Raw genomic sequence first — 19,931 nt, forward strand, 5'->3', positions numbered from 1 at the left:
TATACGAGGCAACAAAGCACTTATTAGAATTGACATGTGTCTACAGCAAGTAATATTGTCTAGTGATGAAGCTCAATTTCGCCTCTATTAATCCTACAAATAATTTAAAAAAAATAGGAATTCCAATTTTATTTTAGTTATTATTCTTCATAAAGAGAAAAGTATGGGACGAAATTGACCCACTATCCAAGGCGGTAGGTACACATGCCATCCATCTGCCCCGCCCAAGAACCAACTAGTAATTGGATGGTTAGAAGTACGGTGATACCCCCAACCCATTAGGGATTAAACCCCATTTTATAATTTTAGTGTCTTATTAATGTGAATTATTTTCTAGTGTGAAATGACATTTTTATCAACAGCGAGACATATATGATGACTACATCAATTTTAAAACTCCACAACACCGACACAATTCCAGTAGGCACTATGTGAGTGTTGTGTGATGATGTGTGTGTATGCATTGATTGTGATTAGTATTTATATTTACTAGCAAAAGAGCCCGTGCGTTGCAACGGGAGAGAAAACATAACACACGCTCTTAACCCAACTACCATCACTCAAGACCACAATAGGTCCATCTTCTTTATTTTTGCGAGGCATCATATTTGTGTTGCTGATTATCCTCCTTCTCACCCTCGCCGGCGATGGCCTCGGTATTCACATAAAAAAAAACATGTTTGAATATGGTTAATCCTAAGGCGTCTCTCTCTCGCTATCTCTCACTCCCGCGATGAGAAATCTATTGTTTTCCCCTGTGACATTTTTCAGAGGTATGCATGTGTAGTTAGCGATGTTTTCTTTTCCCTATATGGTTATAGTGGGGTGTTTATTTGCAATCGGGATCGCCGCCGGTATGAAAGAAAAATGGATCTTGCGCTATAAATTATAAGTTTGCTTCCAAAACAATATTTTAAAAATATTTAAAGGTAAAATTAACAACATATTAGATTCCACACATTTTTCTAATAAAATTTCATATATAATATGTTAAAATCGAAGTTACGGTTTAAAAGATACGGGTAGTTTAGAAAATTATTTGTTTGACTTAAATATATTCCAAAATAATATTTAAAATACTTAACAGATAATAATAATCTCATATTCATATTCTACATATTTTTTAATCAAATTTCATATATAACATGTTCAAATCGGAGTTACGGTTTAAAAGATATGGATGATTTAAAAAAGCATTTGTTTGACTTAGATATGATCCGCGGATGAATTACCTAAAATATCAGGGGGTTCGAAAAATATAAAATAACGGTTCGGGTGTGACTTAAATCCGGACCGCGGGTTGATTTCATCAAAACACAGGGACTTTTTTAAAAAATGCCATGACGGACGACCGAAACCCAATTTGCTTTATTATTATTAGGTAAAGATAAAGATTTATTTTGATAAAGAATTATAATCTTTTTTGGAGGGTAGAGAGAATTGTAATCGGTATTTATAAACGTACCTCCTCTGCCTTCACGCGCATTTGTTTTTTTTTTCTTTGAGATAATCACGCGCATTAGGTAGGTAACCAGATAGTCCACGGGCCATCAGATTTTCCCTTTTTCTGGGATGGAATCACGGGCCATCATACAAGGAAAAGTCTCTGTTTCAACCGGCTTATACCACGCGACGTGTAAGCCGGCTGGAGCGAACGACACGCGTCCTATGGGCTGGGCCCCATGCACCGCTAGCTCTCCGTTATCCCCACGCAGCGAAGCACAGAGCCACTCATTTCCTCCTCTCCCCTATCCTTCGTCTTCCTCCACGCTCTCCCCCTACACTCGCCACACTCGACCCCACCTCACCCCCCGCCCTCGCCACCGACGACGCGCCCCTCCTCTGCCGTAGCGGCGACCCGAGATCCGCCCTTCCCCGACGACCATGCCGGTGGCGCAGGCGGGAGGGCAACCCGTGGCCGCGGACAGCGCCTCGTCCCGCAGGAACCGCCGCCGCCAGAAGAAGTCCTCCAATGCCAACGCCGCGGCCGCGGCTGCCCCCGTGGTCGCTGTTCCGGCGCCGGTGCCGCCCACGCCGATGCAGCGCCTCTTCGACACCAGCCACGAGGTCTTCGCCGGCTCCGCCACCGGCTTCGTCCCCCCGCCCGACGCCGTCGCCCGCCTCACCGCAATCCTCAGTGGAGCATCCCCTCCAGCGCCTTCGTGCTACGTGGGGGTCACCTGTGCTGCTATGGTGGAGCTGCAAGTCATCGGCGGCGCGGCAGAGCTGCGATGCAGCGCGTGTACTGCTGCGATGGAGCATGGACAGGCGGCTGCCGGTGCTGTGATGGAGCAGCTCCCTTGCTGCTATGGAGCATCGCCGGACCACCGGCGCTGCGATGAAGCAGCTCCCTTGCTGCTATGGAGCATCGCCGACGCGTCGCAGCTGCGATGCAGCGGGCGGTGCTGCAATGGAGCTGCACCGGCAGCTGCGATGGAGCTTTCACCGGCAACGCCTGGAGCTGTGATGCAGCGGGCGGTGCTGCAATGGAGGTTCACCGGCGACCTGAGATATGCGATGGAGCTTCACCTGCGACCTGACTCTCGGTGCTGCAGTGGAGAGCGGGTGCTACTATGGAGCGCCGCTGCACGGTGTTGAAGCTGCAGTGAAGCCTCGTCCATGGTCGTCGGCTGGCGAGGGATGCGGCGCTGCTTTCGTTTGCTCCCGTCGTCGCTGCGTTGAGAGGAGGGGACGACCCCGCGAGATGATGTTGACCAAATCCAACAGGTGGCGAGAGTCGGATCTGATGGCCCAGGACCCGACGGATTTCTTAGAGAAATCAGTCGGTTGACCTAGCAGCGGCATACAATCCTAGACGTGGTTACTTTCTCGTGGGCCATCTCTCTCACTCCCTAACGCCGGGCCTTTTGTTTCTTGGGCGATTTTTCACGTGGGCTGGGAGTGGCACTCCACCTGTCCTTACCATTTGTTCGCTGTTCTCAAACACTTGTTCCAAGAGTTCAAAGCTCTCCGATGGCGACACATACTCCTATGTTCCTCAAAAGTTTCTTGGCCGACATAGCTTTGGGGGACGAGCCATGTCGCAAAGTTCCGCCAAGCGCCACGGTCAGAAATATTTTGTGAACCGTGGTTTCCTTCCCCGAATGGTATGTCTAAACTTAATGTAGATGGTGCTCTTTATTGGGAGGGAGAAGCCGGATCTGCAGCAGTGGTATGTCGCGATCAAACAGGCAATTTCTTGGGTGCATCAGCAGTGGCATTTTAGGGCATCTCGGACCCCTTCCATGCTGGAGACCCTGACATGCAGAGGGGCACTTTGCTTAGTTGAGACATCTCTTTGTGACATGTGATTGTAAATCTGTGGTTAAGGAGATCCAGGAGCAATCAGGATAGGGGAATGGAGCTATTATCCGGAGAGATAAATACTACTTCAATCCAAATTAATTAACGCAACCTCTATACAACACTGTATAGATGTTGTGATTTTCTTCTTCTAAAGAGAACGTTCAATCCATTCATCATGTCATCACAATATAAAGAATAGAGAAATAACAAAAAATACACCCATGCCCATAGACCACCTAACGACAACTACAAGCACTAAAGCGAGACGAAGGTGCGCTGCTGCCATCTCCCACCCTCACCGAAGTCGGGTAAAACTTGTTGTGATAGACAGTCAGTAAGTCATCGTGCTAAGGCCCCACAGAAACAGCACAACAAAGCAACAACCGTCGTCGATAAAGAGAAATATAGATCGAAAAGATTCAACCTGTAGACACATAGATAAAGACGAACAACGATTGGATCCAAGCAGATCCATAACATTGACCGAATCCACAAGATTCGTCGGAGACACATCTCCACATGCCCTCCAACGAATCGGAACGGGGTTAGTCGAGGAGAACTTTATTCCATCTTCAGGGAGCCGCCACCGTTTCGTCTTCCTGAGTAGAAAAACAAACTCACAAAAACACGTAAAAACAAAGCAAGATCCCTCCCGACGGCAAGGGCCGGGCACACCACGGCTCCATGGCCCTAAGGCCACCAGAGACGAGGCGGACCGGCGGCGACGCCAACAATAGGGAGGCAGAGGAACCCTAACTTTTTTTGGGAGGCGGCGGCTATGAAATTGTATCAATTAATTCAGATCGAAGGGAAGTACTAGCAATTATCCAAAGCATAGAAGAATTTCTTTATTCAAAATTTCATCCACGAAAAATTACATTCTTATCCAGTTCGTCTGAGTCATTTCTTTATTTAAAATTTCATTATTAAAAATTAGTACTAGTATGGTTTTTTCCTTATGACACATTTGCACTATGTTTAATACGAAAATTTCATCCACTTCAAGCTTTGGAAAGAAGAATGCTACACTTTGGGCTCGACCCCGAGACTCGAACCAGACCGTGCCATGTACCGACCGAGCCAAAGCTCGACCCGTCGCGCCCCCTTTTTGTACTACGTTTTGCCTCCCACCTCCATGAAACCCTAGGTCGTCAGACAATGGACAACCACGACGCTCCCAAGCGCAAGCGCGGCCGCAAGCCGAAGCCGCCGGCCGCCGCCGCCGCCCCCGCCAACGGCACCCACGACTCCGCCCCCTCGCCCAAGCCCAAGCGCGGCCGCAAGCCGAAGCCGCCGGCCGCCGCCTCCCCTGACAACGACCACCCCTCGTCCCCGCTCGCCGCCGCCGCCGACACCCCCGAGCCAGGTTCCTCCTCCGGACCCCGCGGCCGCCGCAAATCCCGACGCGGCCGCCACGAGCTCCCGTCAGATGCCGACGCCGCCCTCCGCGCGCCCCCCTCCCCGACGCGGCGCGGCGCGTCCAAGGGGGCGGCGAACATGAAAGTGGACGTCCCAGCGGTGGAGCCGTTGCGGTGGGAGCAGGTGGCGAAGGTGATGCCCTCCATGGACGCCGTGGTAAAGGTTTTCTGCGTGCACACGGAGCCGAACTTCTCAATGCCATGGCAGCGCAAGAGGCAGTACAGCTCCAGCAGCAGCGGGTTCATCATTGGGGGCCGCAGGGTGCTCACCAACGCCCACTCCGTCGAGCACTACACCCAAGTCAAGCTCAAGAAGCGCGGCTCAGACACCAAGTACCTCGCCACCGTCCTTGCCATTGGCAACGAGTGCGACATTGGTATGCATGCCCATACCCGCCTCCTTTATCTGTTTTAGCCCGCGAAATGTTATGAACTTGACAAACCTATACGAGTTATCTGCTTGTGAATCATCTGTTATGATGGCATGTGGGTCTCTTGCACTGTCTAAGGAATGCCAATGTTTGTGGTATTAGGTCGTCTACTAATTTAGTATCACCATTATGTGCTTTTGCAATTACAGAAATGCACTAGGCACTGCTGATCCGCAAAATTCGACTTTTGTGGAACAGGCAGATTATTAATGTTTTGTTCTCTGCAAATTGGAACATGCTTATACCAGAATAGGTGATCTTGTTTGATATTGTGAACTCTGGATGTGTACTCTAAAGATGGGAGAGAGCCACTGTTTTGGTGGATTTGGATCATAATATTGTTTTCAAACAAGGGTCAATCTAGACTAAACTGGCTGCTTGTCAAGCTTATGCCGGAGCCTGGAAGCCTTGTGATAGTATTAACATGTTTAGGATACTATATGAACTCGCTTATATGCTGCAAAAAAGTAACAAAATCTCATCTTTAATCTTTACCCACTCATTTTAATCTGGGGCTTCAGTTTTTCTCCTAAAATGCGCTGCATGGTGCTGTCATGTACTTGAGCAGTGCAATCCTATAACACTAGTTTTAGCATCCAGGGATTGTGATTGTCGTAAACATACTCGTGTACTTAGAAACTGCTTGGATATGTTGGATTATTGTGAATATTATCTTGAAATAGAGGGCATAATATAACAGAAGTAGTATGGTGACACATGGTGGGTGGTAAGTTGGAGGATGACTTGACAAACAATAAAGGGCAACAAGCTAGACTGGACTAAGCATTCATGCAGTCATTGTCAAATTTGCACCTTTTCCTAACAAACAAAGTTATTGATTAATGAGCTCAAGGAGCAACTTTCTTACATGATTTATAATCACAACCGACCTTTCCAATTTTCCATTTCAGCAATGTTAACCGTTGATGATGATGAATTCTGGAAAGGAGTTCTGCCGCTGGAGTTTGGATTGCTGCCAGCACTTCAGGATGCTGTCACCGTCGTTGGTTACCCTATTGGGGGAGACACAATTTCTGTGACAAGTGGTGTAGTATCTAGGATAGAAATACTCTCATATGTTCATGGTTCTACAGAACTTCTTGGACTACAGGTATATTTTTCCAGGAAATTTGCATGCTTTTAGTTGTCTATATGTTGTTTTTGTAATCATGGAATTATAATTAACCCTCTTTATGAACATCTGTAACGTTGATTGTTACTTATGAACAGATAGATGCAGCTATAAATTCAGGAAACTCTGGGGGCCCTGCTTTTAATGATCAGGGAAAATGTGTCGGTATAGCTTTTCAATCTCTTAAACACGAAGATGCAGAAAACATAGGCTATGTTATACCCACCCCGGTTATTAAGCACTTCATTCAAGACTATGAGAAATCTGGAGAGTACACAGGTAATTCTTATTCTGTTGTTGCTTATTCTGTAACTCTTGTAAACCATGTTTATCTTGATGGTGCATGAATGAAAAGGGTTTATGTTAGAACATCTTATGTAGACATATGTATATATTTTGATTTCATTAATATTTGCAAAAGCAGTGTGTTTATTTTAATAATTTTTGTCTTACTCTTACTTTCTTCTATGAGTTCTATCAGCTTCCATGTAATTATCATTGCAAAAGGACTGGTGTGATTGTTATCCTTATCGGTTATAAGTTCCTCAATCCGACAGGCATGGTCTAAAGTTTTCAGTGTTGACCACAATTTACAGAGGAATAAACTGTTATTTCAGGGAAACAGTGTCTTAACCAAAAATATGGAATCCTATATCCTATATGCTTAAATGGTTGATCCCCACTAACTCAATTCTCTTAACATGCAACTATGCCAACCCATCATGCCATCAACCATGCCCCGCTAACTTTAATTCTCTTAACATGCATCTATGTCAGTTCACCATGCTACGATGCTTGAGGAAAAAGACCCAACTTAACATGCACCATCAAACATGCCACTCATATTCAATAATCAATAATAAATTGTACTCCCTCCGTTCCATATTATAAGACGTTTTTGCAAGCTAACATAGTTTTCAAAAAACGTCTTATATTGGGGATGGAGGGAGTATGTATTTTAGCTTCAAAATTCCATATTGCTAAATTTTTGTACTATCAGATCTCATAGAAACAACCGCATCCAATTTCTGCAGCAAATGTGATGCGATTCATTCATTGTTTGGTTAGCACTGTCAAAAATTGAAACTTAAGCAGCCCCTTAGTTCTTCTTCCTTTGGCGTTGTTTGTGTTCACCTGGAAATTATTCTTATGCACTGCATGTCACATGTGCTCCTGGTGCACATTGTACCTGCATTGCCTGTATGAGTAGTTTAAAAGATATTTTAAATTCACAGTGCAGAACATAGTGTTGTACCCCATGCAATCTGGTGTGCGTTTTGTTCTCTTATAACCTCGTACTCCCTCCGTCCCATAATATAAGAGCGTTTTTGAAACTACACTAGTGTCATAAACGATCTTATATTATGGGATGGAGGGAGTAGATCTTTTGATGGATGGAGGGCTTGCTTTTTTTTTGTTAAAAAAATGTTGTGTGCTAATTATTTCTCTTGTATTAATAGCCATTTTATAACTGGTAAACCTGGTAGATGTGGACATGCATAATCTTCTTTGTTTTGCATCCAACTAGCTTACCATTTGCCTGCATTCCCCTGCCAGGTTTCCCTATACTTGGGATAGAATGGCAGAAAATGGAAAATCCCGATCTCCGCAAGGCAATGGGAATGAAATCTGACCAAAAAGGTGTTCGCATCAGAAGAATTGAACCAACTGCTCCTGAATCTGGATGCATGCAACCTTCTGATATTATTCTTAGCTTTGATGGTATTGACATCGCCAACGATGGCACAGGTTTGTTATAGCTTCTGGCATACTTTATACATGTATATTATCATGCATTCTTGATCACTTCATGGATCATGTCATATTGTGGCACAGGTTTGTTATAGCTTCTGTCATAGTTTATACATGTATCTGATACCACTTTCCAGTAGTTCCCCAGTTGATTTGAGTAAATATCACTAATCTGATTACTAGTGTTTTATGCAAATACAACCGTCAGATAATATGAATAAAAGTCCACCTTTTGGCCCCAAACTTGTCAAAAGTTCACTTTTTGACGCCCCAACTCTAAGACAAGATTTGCTACCTCGAACTACGAAATCCGCCCGTTTTTTCACCCTCAGGTGGTTTTGCAAGTGATATTGGCTGATGTGGATGCCATGTGTCTACCGCATCACTGCCGTGCCATTCCCATGTCACGGTGTTTCTGTTATTGATCTTCTTGACCAATGTTTCTTCCATTTCTGGCATTTTTTTGGAAGCTTTTTATCTGAATGAATGGTGGAGTTTGTTTTTTAGACTGTTTTCTGTTGTAGTATTTGTTTTATTTATGGTAGTAGTATTGTGGATAGTGGCATGCATGTCACCGAAGATTACTTGTGAGACCAGCCAAGGATGAAACAGACGGTTTCAATAGTTTGAGGTTGCAATTCAAACAGTTTTAGATTTTAAGGTAGAGAAGATATCTCTTGCCAAAGTTTAGGCTGGAAAGTAGTTTTTTCTCATGGATTTTTGAGCAGTAATAAGAATACCGGAGTAAGTATACTTAGATGTTTTCATTCGATTAAAATACACAATTGCATGTTTTCCAGATAAAGTCCTGCTTATCAGTCAAGGAAAATGCTTCCACTTGCTTACTTTTCTTTTCTTGGTCACCCAGTTCCATTCAGGCATGGAGAGCGCATTGGCTTCAGTTACCTAGTTTCACAGAAGTATACTGGTGAGAAGGCACGTGTCAAAGTTCTCCGGAATTCGAAAATTCATGAATTCAACATAAAGCTCTCAATCCACAAAAAGCTCATTCCAGCTCATATAAAGGGCAGGCCGCCGTCGTACTACATTGTTGCAGGCTTTGTTTTTATGGTTGTATCTGTTCCATATCTTCGATCTGAGGTATGTTATCTTTGCCCTCTCTCCTCTGCCCTAGGCAATAGTAACCAAAATATCATATTCTTGTTTGGTTGTCTCCGTAGACACACTTCAGGGGAAATAATGCTTTACAGAAGATGTTCTTAATTATGGAAATTTGTTAAAATCTTCGAAAGTTGCTATCTCGTTTTGTTTGGAAAAAAATTAGTTATATACATGCTTATCCTGTATGTGTGCTGAGCCTTGACAACTGTTTCTGTCTTTTTCTAATGTAGCGAATTGCCATGTATGCTTGTCATGCTTTAACAATGAACATGATGTCATGATTGCACTGATTATCTTGTTTGTGCTCTGTATGCTACAAATATAATCACCTGAACGGCATTATTGAAAAGTTGGTCTCTTTGTTGATGGAATTTGACTTTTGAAGTTTATTTCCTCTGGATTTTGCAGTTTTTTTAGTTCACTTTTAAAATTTATGGTCATAATTTTGATTGTAAAACTAACTAGAATGCTTGATGATCAGTATGGAAAAGATTACGAATTTGATGCCCCCGTCAAGTTGTTGGACAAGCATTTACATGCAATGGCACAATCACCTGATGAGCAGCTTGTGGTGGTCTCACAGGTCTGTAAATTCCTTTCTCTTAACCGACTTTGAAAGCTTTTATGCTATGTCGCACAAGCCCATCCATCTTGCTTTGCGTTAAAGCGATAGAATTACCATTTGACACCAATTTTATCATCTTGCAGGTGCTTGTGGCAGATATCAATATTGGTTATGAAGAACTAGTCAATACTCAGGTAGTTATGGGTGATCCTATGTGGATATTCCTAGTTTTGAGTTTCGATTTTTCAAAGTTTTGTCTACATATGCAGTTCAAGAACTAAATCCGTGTGTCTGTACTCACATGAAGTATTATTGTCCTGCTGCATCAATTTATCCTTAGCATGCCAGTTAAACTATTTAAACTCTGACTATTTGTATAATTTTAACTTGTACTCCCTCCGTCCGGTGAAGAGTGTACATCTAGAAAATTTAGGACAAATTATGGAGTTGAGTAAAAAATGCATTGGAAAGGTGCAAGCCACTATCTCTCTCCTCTTTAATTACCCACCCTCCAATGAGCTAAGTGCATGTAGAAATTAAGAAGACCATGTGTAGATTGCTATTGGTCTTGATTACCGCGTGATGAGAGAGAAGTATTTTTTCCAACTTTAAAGTGCATTGGGAAGATAAAAGTACACTCTTTTGTGGACAAATTTTGAACCTAGATGTACACTCTTCACCGGACGGAGGGAGTAAGCATTAAGATTGGACATGAGAAATGGTATGAACATGGTTGTTGTCTCAAAAGTACGATCATATTTTTGGAAGTTCTGTTAGTATAACAAGAATTAGCAGTAAAGGTAAGAGGAATGCTGTTCTTTTTTCTGAAGTGGAATGACTGCACACGTGGCTTTCAGAAGCCAGATTGTAGCATCGGTACTAAATATAGTGGACATTCTTAGTTTACATGCCATTCTCCAAGGCATGTAGTAAACTTAACATTCTTTTTTTAGCTGTTCCCTTATTCAATTGTATTATCTCCCTCTTTTTTTGAATAATATAGGTTCGTGCGTTCAATGGGAAACCAGTAAATAATTTGAAGCAGCTGGCGACCATGGTGGAAGATTGCAAGGAGGAGTTCCTGAAGTTTGACATGGATTACGACCAGGTAGTCAAATTGCCACCTATATTTTTAATGTTCTGTTGAATGTCAAGCGTGCTTGGAAGTAACCGTCGGATGATTTGGCAGGTTGTCGTTCTCGAGATGAAAACAGCTAGGGCTGCTACTCAGGACATTCTAACAACACACTGCATACCTTCAGCGATGTCAGATGACCTGAAGGCCTGAGTAAAAGCACGGTGGTTGCCGATACCACTATATTTGGCGATCCCATTGGCACACAATTCCAGTTGGATTATACAATGCCAAGTGCACGAGAAACCCCTCTGCAGCAATGAGTGCTGCTGAAGTTTTGGATGTGGAAGAGCATTATGGTTCGGCAAAGAAAGGCGAATGGTGGCAAACACCGCATCCTGACTGGCCAGGTTGAAAATGCATGCGGCACCAAGCAACCGAGAAACCTGTAGAATAGCAGCAAACGAAGTTTTGTTCTCATTTGATTTATTGAATCAACACCTGAAAACTCGTTGCATTTGCGTATCCGTATCCGTATCGTCATGTTTGCCGTGATATATTCACTTTAAACCTCTGCAATCTTTTACTCAGGTGGTGATGCTTTTTTCTTTGGGTACCAATTGTTCGCTTTTCTGGAGTACTCAAGTGTCTTTTTCTACCAAAGTATTGTTTTTCTGGATACATTCCTTGAGTGGCAGTGGTGGTTGTCGTGTGTGTTGCTTGTAAAGAGAGCTTTGGCTTGGAGCACAAGTGACGGAGGTGGGTCTGGTGCAGTTTTGGACCCTGGTCGACGGCGATGCGTGATTTTGACGAGCCTTTTTCCTTGGTCATCCCTTCCCGTGGAAGCAAATCCGCCATACCTACTTGCCATGATTCTGGTAGGTGTCTTGTATGATTTCCATCCCTTTCGTTCCAGTGGAGTCGATCCAGTCTGTGCAAATGTTGTTAAAAAATGCTTCATCACAACAGCTGGTATCAATACGGGACCATAGCTGATGCACAGAGGTCGACAGGTATAGTGCAATTTTGTCGTGCAAAGAATCTGACCAAAAACAGCCCTTGGTCACGTTGGTCACTGTTTCCCTTTCCCGTGAAAATAGACAAATCTAGCCCTTTTCTAAAACACGTCATGCAAATGGGCCATTCTATGAAATATTTTTAGATGCGGGCCATTCTGTGCTAAAGTTTCAAAAAAAAAAGTCTCAATTTTCACCCTTCTCCCCAGCAGGAGCGTGTAGAAACTTTTGTTCCCGACACAGGATAGTAGGACCTTCGACGGTGTGACTGACAGGTGGTGGTGGCAGCACCGCGGCCTGCCACAGCACCATGCCCGTTTGATGTGCAGGAGCATCACATGGCATGCCAAAGCAGGCGTACGTGCGCGCCGGCGGCATGTGACGCTGCTGCCAAACGCGCACCGCCACCGGCCACCGGCCACGACGGACGCACGTACCGTCCTGCAGCCGTTGCCATGCATGCGGTTGCAGTCAAATTAGGCGCCGACCACGCCGGAGCTACGTGCAGCCCTCAGCCCCGCTGCCACTCCAACGTCAACGTCACATGCAATGCAACACATCGACAACACACCTGTGATTGAAGAACATCTATCTATGGTTGGATTGCAGGATTTGCCCAACCATCAAGATCTCCGGGCTGAGTTTATTGGACACGACATGAATGGCACGTCGCAGCTGTTTATCGAGCCAAAAATAAGTACTAAGAGGTCCTGAGTGGGCTTCTCTATTAACCATGCCATGAATAGAAAAACTACTCCCTCCGTCGCATAATATAAGAGCGTTTGACATTGGAATATTTCCCGGGAAAAAAGCACGACTCATAATCAATTACATAATCCGACTCGTGGATCCAGGTGCGATCGAGTAGGCCGCAGCATCTGAAGCAGAGCACGGCATCTGTCACCACAGCAAAACTGCAAAAAATATAAAGAGAGCGGTGGAGAAGGATGTGACGGTGACCTGCTCCCTTCGCCTCTCCCTCTCTTCAGCTTCCCTTTGCCAAGAAGCCACCACGGCACCAGACGCACAACCGAAGAACGAGCGAACCAACCAACCCCTCGCTCACTGAAACTTCTCAAGCCCCCCGTTCCTCCGCTCGCTCTGCCACTGCTACTGCTAGCTAGGCCGCTGCCGCTTCAGTCGGCTTCCCTTCCTTGTCGTCGAGTTAGCCGGCCGGCATGGCGTCCAGCGCCTCCCGGTTCATCAAGTGCGTGACGGTCGGCGACGGCGCCGTCGGCAAGACCTGCATGCTCATCTGCTACACCAGCAACAAGTTCCCCACCGTAATGCCCACACCCCCTCCTCTCTATTTGTCTTTGGGTTACAAATTTCGGGCTCTCTTGGGTTCCAGGAAACGCCAGGGCTCAGGATTCCCCCCATTTGCATCCTGCTCCGGTTTGCTAGATTCGCCTACTTGTTTGTGTATACAATTTTGAAATCGTTGCTAGAATTTCACATCCGAGAGTAAATATTCTGCCAGGTTTTCAACTTCCTTTTCTGTTTGTGCTGGGCCTTTTTACAGGACTATGTACCCACCGTGTTCGACAATTTCAGCGCCAACGTGGTGGTGGACGGCACCACCGTGAACCTGGGCCTCTGGGACACTGCAGGTTCTTTACTTATCCATGCTGCCTGTTTTGTTTCGCAGCTCCACATTTGCAGTTTCCTTTCATGTCTTGTATATATAATTATTACACCACTCTTTCTTTGGGAGCTGCCACAGGATTTTATCCGTGGTCTTATCGTGTGGAGTTCAATTTGTTCACAGGGCAGGAGGATTACAACAGACTGAGACCGCTGAGCTACCGGGGAGCCGACGTCTTCGTGCTCGCCTTCTCGCTCGTCAGCCGCGCCAGCTACGAGAACATCATGAAGAAGGTGCGTATCTATTCTACACCACTACTAGTGGTTCTACACCATCTTGGATCGATGGTTTGGCTATTCATTCAGTTGGTTTTTATCGTGTGCTTGCTTATTTCCCCTTTCAGTGGCTACCGGAGCTTCAGCACCATGCGCCCAGCGTGCCGATAGTGTTGGTTGGTACAAAATATGGTGAGTTGTGTGGCTGTCAAGGAAGGCACTTTTTTCATTTGGCTGCATATTTGTCCGTGATATTTGGTTTGTACGTTGCTGCCTAGTTGGTAGTGGCTAGGATCTTGTTTGTCTTTTCATTGTTGGAAATACTATGCTTGCTTTCCTTGTGATGCTTCTTGGACTACTGTCATACTACTAATTATTGTAGTACATGTTTAAATGCTACCAAAAGTAAAGGATAAATGATACTAGTAGTAGTGCATGTTTGGAGCAAATGCATATATATTACCCAGTTCGTTGTCAGTCTCAACAATCAGTGGCCCAGAAGACCATTTCTTATGGATCACTTCTTGCTTGAGAAGAGGGATTGCTTTCTCCTTCCATCACACTTCGCGAATGGATTGGCGTAAGAAAACATCTATTCTTTCATATAAAAAGGAAAACAAAAAAAAGTGCTGAAGCCATAGCTTCTAGGATTACACGAAGCAAGGAAAATAATCTGGATTTCTGTTTTCCATTTTTGCTCCTGCCGAGATTTTGAAAATCTTGGAATGCTGGCGTTTGAATTCAAATCCAAAATTTGAGCAACTTCAGAATATACTACCCGTATGAGTCTCACGTGGTTGCTCAAAGGATGAGTTTTTCCATATATGCCCGTCAAGTGGTAGCATTTAAAGATGCCTGTGCAGTGTTAATAATGTGACACATAGGCTGATTGATCAGGCAGGACAAACTTTTCTTAAAGATCTGAACTCGTTTCTGCAAATACTGATCTTTCTTGCACAGCAAACTATACAGAAGCCATTTGTTGTTTTTTAAATACAGTGCCTGCAATCATATATTGCAAGCCTTTTAGTTTTGTCCATCATACAATTTTTGTCAATCAATCATGATATTACTTACATACAGATCTCCGTGAAGACAAACAATACTTGCTTGACCATCCTGGCGTTGTGCCTGTTACTGCAGCTCAGGTATTATCCCCGGTCCCCATACACCATGGTTACCTGAAGGCTGGAAAACGTTCACAGTTGGCCTTTGATTTCTTCATATCTACTCCCTCTGTTCCTAAATACAAGTCTTTTTAAAGATGCCAATACGGACTACATACAAAGCAAAATAAATAATTCTACACTTTAAAATGTGTCTATATACATCCGAATGTAGTCCTTATTGAAATCTCTAAAATGACTTATATTTAGAAACGGAGGACTACATTTTTTCTAGAAAAGGAGGATGACCCCCGGCCTCTGCATCTGAGCGATGCATACGGTCACTTTATTAATTATTCTCACAAGACCTTACAAAGTAATACAACAGTAAGCCTAAAGCCGCCGTCTAAGCAACTCTATCCAGTTGATGAAGGGGCGCAGATAGCGTGGGCCTAATACCAAACAGACATCGCAGCCAAACCTAACATCTAAGACCCGAGGTCCCATCCAGGACGCCTGCCGGGTATGGGTCTCGCCGGTCCGGCGTGCACTCAGAGGCCGCCGCCGCCAACTGCCACCGCTCCATCTTCAGAACTGTACTGATGCATCAACCTTGCTCGGTCTAGCTATCGTCGACGCCACCACGGCGCCCAACGGCACCTCCTCCCTGCGCGCAAAAAACTGAGCACGTCACGGTCGCCACTGATACACCTCAGCACCATGCTGCCAAGTACCACCAGCCGACACAGCCAGGACGACGCCGCCCTCACCAGCAGAGGCCGCCGCCTCAAACCCTAGGCCCGAGCCCAAGCAGCGTCGCGGCCGAGGGCCTCGCCGCCACCCTCATCGGCGGCCGCGCTGGGGACCCGGCGCCCGCCTCCGGCGGCGGCGAGGACAGGAAACAAGAAGGGAAGGAGGCGGACGGGGGGGTTGGTCGCCCCCGAGTCGCCCTCGAGAGGGCGACGCGAGGGAACGAGGGGAGGGAGGAGTCGGCCCAAGTGTGAAATCTCATATTTGAAATCACCACACTCCATCATCTCATGTTTGTCTACTCTTCCTTCCACCCTTACCTCGTAGGGGGAGGAACTCCGCAAGCACATTGGCGCAACCTGCTACGTCGAATGCAGCTCAAAGACACAGCAGGTTAATTTCTTGTGTTGGCTTTCTGAAGGCTTACATAAATCCCTGTTATATTTTCGGTGCATCCTTCGAATTCTAGATTAAATTGTTGTGCAGAATGTCAAAGCTGTGTTTGATGCTGCCATCAAAGTAGTGATCAAGCCTCCAACAAAGCAGAGGGAAAGGAAGAAGAAGAAAGCACGGCAAGGATGTGCATCATTGTGAGTAAATATAACTTTGCTGTTGTTGTTTGCCCGCTTCGCCTTTTTTATGACCGCGCTTATAAAGCTTTTGTTGCCTTTTCTTAATACTGCTGAAAGATTTTTGTTTTCAGTCAGCATGTATGATTGCTACTATTTTTTAGAAAAATTCTGCAATTTCTAAAAATGGACTGAATTTCACTTTTTAGGTTGTGCATGTTTACCTGCCATTTGGTAAAACCGATCCGTTATCGATACCTAACAGAAGTAGGATGAGTTCATAGAATAGACCACTCCTGAATGTCTAGTAAAGCCATAGTACTGGACTCTGAACTCCCATGTTCTGGAGCTATGCGAATCGGTTTCCAGAACATACCGTACACAAAATCACTTGTAAAGACTGAATCATTTTTTGTTACGGTTGCAGGGGTGTCCTGTCTAGAAGGAAACTGGCATGCTTCAAGTGATCAAAGGCCTTCCATGGTGATCAGGGAATTATTTGAGCAAGGCGGAAGCGGCAGCTTGTGTACTCCCTCTGTAAACTTGTTAAGACGTTTTAGGTCACTAAAGTAGTGTCGTAAAACGCCTTACAAAAGTTTACAGAGGTAGTAGTTTTTTATCTCATGTTTTGCACTTTGCAGTGTGTGTATATCTCATGTTTTGTAATCGGCCAATCAACTAGTAGAGCTAGATTACTATGGTCCATTGGTGCTTGTAACAAATTAGGGAATGTTTTGGTACAGCTTGAGCAATGCCGGGATCTTCTTTTCGCTCCAAAAGATTAGCTTCCTTCTCCTGCTACTGAATGTATCTTGTGAGTCAGGAGTAGAATCATGTGTTTTTTGCTGATCAACTTCGATCCAGGGTTGGTCACTCACAAAGTCACAATGCAACATACAGTGAACAAACAACTAACCGACGCACAGTTCCTGCGTCACCGGGCAACCGCCGGCGACGAGATCTCGGCGAGCCGTTGGAGCAGCACGTCGTTCCACATGTCCACCGGCCCCGGCAGGCACCAGTGCAAGCAGTCGTTGCTGATTTTTTTGCTTGTCGTTGTCGATCTTCCGCCTGCCGGAATGCCAGTTCGGGTGGCCGTCGGGGCGCATCATCATGGCCTTGGTCACGTCCATCACCCCGGAGAACCTCCTCCCCCCGCTCGCCTCCCTCGCCCTCCGCACCTCCTCCCTCTGGACCCTCCTCAGCTCCCACCCGACCCCCTCCAAGGCGACCTCTCCTTCCTCCGACGGCCGCGTCCTGTTGCAGTAGACGCCGTCGAACCACGAGCCGTGCTCGAAGTGGCTCGGCGTGTAGGTCCGCAGCAGCGTGACGAGGCCGGGCTTGCAGTCTCGGCATTGGGCGATGCCCTCGAGCGCCGCCCGGCCGACGCGTCTGACTCCGTCGGAGATGCCGAAGTCCGTGAGGTTGGAGGCGGCCCCGCGGCAGCCGGCGCAGGCGACGCGGCGGCCGCCTTCCAGGAAACAGTTGACGCGGAAGAACCGGCGGCGGCTCCGCCAGACGGCGTCGAGCCTGTCGAGGTGGATGTCGAAGGAGTCGGTGGACTTCCGTCGGCATCGATGGTCGGATCGGCGAGCGCGAAGAACCGTGTCGTGACTCGTGAGCACCATGACCCATGAGCGTGAAGTCGTGCGCTGGGAAGTGCCATGCCCGGACATTGTCGGAGGCGTCCGCGTATACGTCCGTGGGAGCCTCGGCCTGCATGCATGGCCATTAAGCCAACCAACTGAGACTCCATTGAACGTCGGTGAGATCTTGGAATGTTTATATTGTCAGTGAGTGCATGTGTACGCGTACCTAAGACAAGAGACAGACAAGAGACTCCATCTGGTTGCGCGCCAGCGAGTCGCCGACGAAGGCGAGCCGCTTGCCGCGGACGACGCCGAGGAACCTCGCCGGTGCGAACCCCGGTAGCTCGCAGTGGATCCTTGCCGTATTTCTGGATATTTTTGGGGTCGGGGATGGTTGGGCAGGTCAGGTTAGTGTAGACCGGGCCACGTGGTTCGCTCATCCATCTGCCCGTCGACAAGTCGCATTTCTCCCCAAATCGTACTCCCACAATACCTAAGAATAATTTCTTTAATGCCCATGCCCTCATCCTATGAACGCACACACGCATACTCTATCCTTATGAGCACTTTCGAGAGACTAAACCGGCATATCATCTTGAGATTTACAAGGTCATCGTAGGCGCCTCGTCGTCGACGGGAACGTATCCTCTCACTGAAAGTGCATCGCCGAAAATCATGAAATAAATTTAGGAATAATGCGACCATCAGAACTTGAACCCTAATGGGTCAGGAATAACACTGTCCCTCTAACCATCCAACCACAGGTTGGTTCGCACCTAAGAATCTAAGAATAAATTTAAGGTCGTAAACTGATGACCAAATTATTGCTGACGCCAAACAATGGGCAGAAGCAAGTATGGGTCGCTTTGTTCTACACTCACTGTGATATGGTTATGGTCGTTTCGCTGTGGGCGATGTTGTATGATCTTGAGTGGTGTTGTACGGTAGTTCTTGTGGACTATTGGTCGGTTGTATTTCTTTTTCTCTAATATTATACATGCAGTCCTCCTGCATGGTTAAAAAAAAAAACTGATGACCAAAGCTTAATTACATGTACATTCCTACTTTCTGGATTACTTCGTCTTGTGGCTGAACGGAGCCTCGACGTCGACGGCATGCCGACCAGGATCAGCAGAAGAGCCGGCAACGCAATGAGGCAGATGGCAAGCGGCGCGGCTCTCTTCACCCTGACCCATGGCTTGTCCTTTTCCTGCTCAAGCTTGTTTGTGCAAAGACCAAAAATGGTCTCTGAGCTCATTGTTCTTTTAATGGTGATTTGTGATTTCTTCTCAGCAGGGAGGATAAGTGTAAACTGAGAAACACGGCAGTAAATGCGTTCTATGTTTTCTCAGTGGAGTTGGAGAAGCGCCGGCCATGACTTTGCCCACCTTCCTTTTCCTTTGTACCATTAAGCAAAGCAACAATTAATTCCTCCTTATTCATTAGAAGTTTCCCTAACTGTAGTTTCTGGTTATTTTCAGGTAGAAACATGCTTAAACCGGGTCTTTAATGGATGCCGCTTCTCTAAAAAAACATGCTTGAAATGATGCTGCTTCCTCCCAAAAATTTATTAAATGTATTTGTTTTTATGTGAATTTTTATTGCGTGTTTTTCTTTTTGAGGTGAATTCTGAATTATTAGGTGCATTTCCATTTTTTACCACAGTAGACTTCAATTCTATCTCTTCAAAATTGGAAAGATTATTAATGTTTGCGATGAATATCTTGCTGAATTAGATGAATAAACAATCAACTAGGTATACAGCTACAAACTTCTAAAGATTCTATAGCACAACACACAAGGGTCTTATTAAGACGCACAGGTAAAATCAGATAGTTATGGGGTTTCAGTTGCAACACCCACAAAATATAGAGTCATCCATGGAAATGACAAGTCAACACTAGTAGTGGACAAGAAAAGTATGTGTAAGTAATTCAGCTTGCTCCATCATAACAAAGAGTTGTTAAAATAGTCAAAAAAACAAAGAGTTGTTAATTGCATTCTCATAAATAAATTAAAAGACCTGCTAGATGTTATAAAACACTGGACACCAATCGCGAGGGTTGAAGATACTTGTTAAGAAGCACAGAAGCATTTTGCAAGGAGTTGAAAGGATAGTAGCATCAAAAAATAATGTTGGAACAAATGGATCAGAAGCATTATCCATGAGGTATTCTAATGTACTTCCAGAATCCGCAGTAGTATGGCGCCGTGGCGGGGCTATGTGTTTGTCAGGGGGC

General features: G+C 45.5%; 2 protein-coding genes and 1 pseudogene across 2 annotated transcripts; 2 read left to right on the forward strand and 1 right to left on the reverse strand.

Moving 5' to 3' along the window:
• The first annotated feature begins 4,424 nt into the window (after positions 1-4,424).
• Positions 4,425-11,421, forward strand: LOC123164984 (protease Do-like 9). The gene is made up of 9 exons (XM_044582610.1): positions 4,425-5,101; positions 6,067-6,266; positions 6,386-6,566; positions 7,845-8,036; positions 8,908-9,140; positions 9,643-9,744; positions 9,870-9,920; positions 10,730-10,834; positions 10,916-11,421. The coding sequence occupies exons 1-9, from the start codon at positions 4,465-4,467 to the stop codon at positions 11,012-11,014; spliced, it is 1,800 nt and encodes a 599-aa protein (XP_044438545.1). The 5' UTR covers positions 4,425-4,464; the 3' UTR covers positions 11,015-11,421.
• Positions 11,422-12,747: 1,326 nt separating this feature from the next.
• Positions 12,748-16,896, forward strand: LOC100682409 (rac-like GTP-binding protein 4). Its single transcript, XM_044585747.1, has 8 exons — positions 12,748-13,100; positions 13,340-13,427; positions 13,586-13,695; positions 13,806-13,869; positions 14,761-14,825; positions 15,861-15,926; positions 16,020-16,123; positions 16,530-16,896. Exons 1-8 carry the CDS (start codon positions 12,996-12,998, stop codon positions 16,567-16,569), a joined length of 642 nt encoding a protein of 213 aa, XP_044441682.1. The 5' UTR covers positions 12,748-12,995; the 3' UTR covers positions 16,570-16,896.
• Positions 16,897-16,965: 69 nt separating this feature from the next.
• LOC123170988 (protein ALTERED XYLOGLUCAN 4-like) lies at positions 16,966-18,218 on the reverse strand (annotated as a pseudogene).
• Positions 18,219-19,931: the final 1,713 nt, after the last annotated feature.

Source organism: Triticum aestivum, chromosome 7D (assembly GCF_018294505.1).
Source record: "Triticum aestivum cultivar Chinese Spring chromosome 7D, IWGSC CS RefSeq v2.1, whole genome shotgun sequence".
Taxonomy (NCBI): Eukaryota; Viridiplantae; Streptophyta; class Magnoliopsida; order Poales; family Poaceae; genus Triticum; species Triticum aestivum.